This window comes from Penaeus chinensis, chromosome 31, assembly GCF_019202785.1.
Source record: "Penaeus chinensis breed Huanghai No. 1 chromosome 31, ASM1920278v2, whole genome shotgun sequence".
In the NCBI taxonomy this organism is placed as follows: Eukaryota; Metazoa; Arthropoda; class Malacostraca; order Decapoda; family Penaeidae; genus Penaeus; species Penaeus chinensis.
The window spans coordinates 23,605,233-23,610,232 of record NC_061849.1 but is presented as its reverse complement, the minus strand read 5'-3'; the positions used below and the strand labels follow the sequence as shown (position 1 = coordinate 23,610,232).

Genomic DNA, 5,000 nt, shown 5'->3' with positions numbered 1-5,000 from the left:
CCAGATTTTATCTTCAGGCCTGTACTGTTTCAAAGATAAATAATGAATGGAGATGTCATATACATCCTTTTACAACAAGAATGGAGTTTTGCTTCTGAGGACCTTGACATAAAATCCTGTTATAAGGCATTGGTTAGAATGTGAATCAGGAATTAGTGTTCAGAAATATGAAAAAGTTTCATCATACCCCATATTGTGAAGAATAGTAGAAGAATAGATACCAGAAGAGAAACTGTATAAGGCTTTATATGTTAAAGATAATCAAGTAAATCAGTCAATCAATCTGCTATAGTTGTGTTGGAGGTTGTACTATTTGGGCCTACCTTTCATTAGTGATTGCACCTTCATACATTTCAAATATTTTCTATCTCTTTTTTTCTGGATTTTGTCTGCTTTACCTATGTGGCTTTCAATCTCAACTCAAGGAAGCAGCTTGAGTTCTTTCCTTCACATTTTATACACAAAATACTTTAAAAGTTCCTCTTGTTTTCTTGCTTGCAACTTTTTTAGTCAAAAGCCTGAGCCTGTAGTGCATAATGTAACAGCCCATTAGATAACACCTTTTAGGTTTTGTTATAACCTCTTGGTGGTTCATTGGGGTTATCTAAATGTTCTTACTCATAATCAATTAATATATGTGCAAGTAATTTTCATATTTCTGTTATTATAAATTTTAGGGTTTCAAATCAGATTAAGAAATCTACCTACCTATAATTGTCTATAAGGCTGTGGATAATTATACCTAATATATAAATATCACATCATGTACTGGATATTAAGACAATATAACTGATACTGATTTTTTTAATCCTGATATATGATCAGGTGCATTTATCCACTTTTGACGGAATAAAGAAAAAGGCAGGTGTTATTTTTGCTCCACATGGACATTTCCCTGAAAAAGTGAGTAAAAAAAAATAGAGTTGATATTGGTAAGACTATAAAAAAAAATATGGATATGAACTAAAGATTATATCAAGTACCAGAAAAAATGTATATCTATATCGTTTGATATAGGTGTTATTCTATATATTTGAAATAGGTGCTATTCTATATATCTGACACAAACACTAAAAAAAATTACATCTATATGCATCAATATGCATGTATTTATATGTTTATGTATGCATGCATGTATATAGTCTATGTAAATTTTAAAAGAAATGCCAAAATCACTTGTAAAGAGTTTATTACATGTGTCTTCGTCTGAAAATGTGTATTTGTCCATATTTTCTGTCCTTACCTCCACACCAGTCATAGCTTCCAAGTTTTGCCTGGCACTTGCCACATGTTAGCTTCCCTTTCAATTCAGATGTAATATCAGCCATCCAGGATATTGGGAGTGTGAATATGCCTTGGGTACAAAGTGAAGCATCGTCCCATGGTTCAGCCCACTTGGTGTCATTCCAGAAGGGACTCTGACCATCACAGTGTGGCATGATAGAATCCTTTCTCACTAATGAAGATCTGAGGAATAGTAATGTTTACTTTATCAAATTAAAAAACAAACGGCTGTATTCTAAAATGAACCAACCTTTATTCTCTTTCTCCTTACTTAATCAAAATATCCATCCCTAAATATCAGAACAAATGTCTTCCTTGACAAATTTCTAACATTTAAATACTCTAATGGGCAAGATTATAGTGCATGAATGCAGAAAAAGACAGTTTGAGACCGAAATTTAAAGACTATATCACAGACTACTGAAAACAAAAACAAGTTTTTATATACCTGCACATTCTACATTTGTATATAACTGGACTCTCACTTGGTGTAGTCCTTGGATCTGGCTGTACCAAACACTTGTACTTATTTTCATCCACCTTTCTACCTATTTCATACAAATGACAAACCCATTATCCAAATACTTAATTTCAAGTATTATGAAAAACACATACACATAAGAAGAAACTTTATACATATGACATATATGTTATTGTATACATTTACAAATAAGGCTTTTTTTAGATTCAAGACAGTAAGTGGGTGAGTGACAAATTTAAATTAGAACTTAAACAAAGTCAACTTCACTAAACAAGTACTGCAAATACGTACCTTTACTGATTGCAAATGCATATGACTTCAGCAGAAAAGCTCGGAATTGAAAATGATCTTCTGCCAATTTCCATCCCATATTTTGAAAAAGATAGAGCTGTTGCAAAAATCCTGAGTTAGGACCTACACATCCTCTTCTTGCCTTGATTCTGTATTTGTAATATAACAAAAAAAACATTTTTCTTATTTCAGAAAAGATGGAAAATAAGAATCTTTAAAACAAATGATTTTAACTAATGATTATTCAAGCAACAAATCAAGCATTTTTCAAGACATGCATTCTACATTTGCTGTCTGTCAAAACTATAGGTAGACACATGATATATGCTATATATAAGTTATTGTATAACAAAACTGCAGCAGCATCAATCTCTCACATTTACCTCCCTAGAGCTTCATCAAATGTGATTCTGTGCTTTTTCATTAAAAAACAAGTTACTAGTGTAGCACTTCTGGACACACCAAAGAAACTGAAAGAAAAATAGATATTATATCTATGAATAATGTTATCACTGCCATAATTATCATCATTACTATTATCTTATTGTCTTTACCAGTATCCTCATTACTATTATTACTATCACTATTATTGCTTTCATCAACATAAGCTTTCAATCATCTACTGATAAAAGTTTACTTCTAGCAGCTGCCACTCTAAATATTTTCATATAAATGAAAACTTTTACATAAGACTGCATATTTAAAACTGATAAAAAAGACAATAAAAAAAAATTATTAATATCTGTAAAACATTTCAGAAACTGTCTTTCTCATTATTAACCTTTAGTCATTAACTTTCTATTAATCCTGACAAGCGAAAATAAAATCTTACCAATGAACAAGAACACTGCCTTTTGCCTGCGCTTCCTCTATGAAATTAATCGCATCCTCAAAATGTATCAAGAGGTTTTCCTGAGGCATATCATTTGCTACTCAAAAGAAAAATAATATAAAGTAAGAATTATGAACACTATTCACATTTCTAACTGATACAACACATAATTCACAATGGTTTATCTACAACACATATAATTTATTTAGATACCAGAAAAACAATGTGTTTTCTCATAATATGAACCTTTGATATAGAGAAAGCTCATGCCAGGTAACGATGTGATGCTTGTCGGCAGGGGTTTCGAATCCACTGTGAGGATGTGCGAAATGAAGTGTTCCTCCAGACATTTTGGTTCTGTTGCAGCAATCAAATTCCCTGTGTCAAAAAAAAGGAAGGATAAAATGAAGTAATGAAAACCAAAAAAAAAAAAAAAAAAATGAAGTAATGAAAACCAAAAAAAAAAAAAAAAAAAAAAAAAAAAAAACCTACTCTCTTGAATACAAAAACAACCATATTCACCTACATAAATACACTGATCTAGGTATGTGTGCATGCCAACACATAAGCATTTGCGCACACACACACACACACACACACACACACACACACACACACACACACACACACACACAGAATATACATAATTCTATTTTTTCCACTTAAGAAACATGGAATAGATTATGCTTCCTACTGAAAATTTCAAAATCTTATTAAATCAATCAGTACATACAAGTGACATGTCTGTTCTTCCAAAATGTAAATTTTACCTTTAGACTTTAGGAACAAAGTCTTGTAGTTCAGGAGGGAATATATTAATCTGACCTTCTTATTTCCAGAAAATTATTCAATTGCAAAGTTTAATTATTGCTAACAAGGAAAACAATCTAATAAACTACTTGTAAATTTTGAAAACATCATAACATAAACATAACATAAACATCATCCTTATCACTGGGATATTACTTTCAAGACTCTCCCCTGGTTTAAAAATAAATCAAGTCTTAGCTTCTTTCAATTCTTACTATAGTCAAAGAAAGAACCAATCTTGAAAAATACCAGCTTCATAAATACAAATGAAAAACACCAAACAAAAGGCATCAATAATCACACAACAGATTCAAACAGACCTAATAAGTGTGTGCATCAAGACAAGTGAAAAAAAAAGAAAAAAATATATAATTAAAATGTATATCAAACATTTTCAAAGTTTACATATCCACAATATACTCTTTACAGAAATAAAAAAAAAATAACATAACAGAATAATGAATCACTCAGTTATATAACAATGAAAAATACTATCTCATGTATATACCTACTTGATAATTAATAGGCTAAGGAAACAACTTTTAATAAATGAATGCAAACTCATCATAGAATCTAGATGAAGCATTGACATCAAACGTAAATCACCTCATGGTCTTTGTATGCCAAGAATTATAAAAGAAAAAGAAAATTAAAGAAACAGAGTATAAAAATCCTACTTACCTAAATAAAGGCCCTCTTCAATTTTACTGAGGTCTGCCCCTCCTTTTTTTTCCATTTTTATTTTTTTTCTGATCTGAAATGGTAGTTGATTTTGAATGTATTTAGTAAGGATAACTACAGTATGAGACCTTTTATAACACCCCGTTAAAAATGGTGGCATTGACTCCAAAATATGAAGCATGAAGAATGAACACAGACTGACAGAGAATACACGACAGAAACAGATCAACTTTGGTAAATGTTTTTTTCTATTGAGTGAATAAGTTATGAGTGTGAGTGTGAGTGTGAGTGTGAGTGTGTGGGTGTGAGTGTGTGGGTGTGTATTTGTGAGTGTGAGTGTGAGTGTGAGTGTGTGTGTGTGAGTGTGAGTGTGAGTGTGAGTATGAGTATGAGTGTGAGTATAAGTGTGAGTATGAGTGTGAGTATGAGTGTGAGTGGATGAGTTGTGAGCGTGAGTGTGAGTGTGTGTTTGTGAGTGTGAGTGTGAGTGTGTGTTTGTGAGTGTGAGTGTGCATGTGCGTGTGCGTGAGTGAGCGAGTGTGTGAGTGAGTGAGTGAGTGAGTGAGTGAGTGAGTGAGTGAGTGAGTGAGTGAGTGAGTGAGTGAGTGAGTGTGTGAGTGA

General features: G+C 32.0%; 1 protein-coding gene across 1 annotated transcript in view; it reads right to left on the bottom strand.

Moving 5' to 3' along the window:
• LOC125041798 (dual specificity protein phosphatase MPK-4-like) overlaps nt 1–5,000 on the bottom strand; it is a 6,461-nt gene that overhangs the window by 193 nt on the left and 1,268 nt on the right. The window contains exons 2-9 of the mRNA XM_047637101.1: nt 4,380–4,452; nt 3,135–3,266; nt 2,889–2,985; nt 2,440–2,526; nt 2,057–2,205; nt 1,733–1,832; nt 1,244–1,467; nt 1–895 (exon numbers count right to left, since the gene is read on the bottom strand). The exon at nt 1–895 is cut by the window's left edge and continues 193 nt beyond it. Coding sequence (XP_047493057.1) covers nt 822–895; nt 1,244–1,467; nt 1,733–1,832; nt 2,057–2,205; nt 2,440–2,526; nt 2,889–2,985; nt 3,135–3,266; nt 4,380–4,434 — 918 coding nt within the window. The 5' untranslated portion in view covers nt 4,435–4,452 and the 3' untranslated portion in view covers nt 1–821. The remainder of the gene's footprint in view (nt 896–1,243; nt 1,468–1,732; nt 1,833–2,056; nt 2,206–2,439; nt 2,527–2,888; nt 2,986–3,134; nt 3,267–4,379; nt 4,453–5,000) is intronic.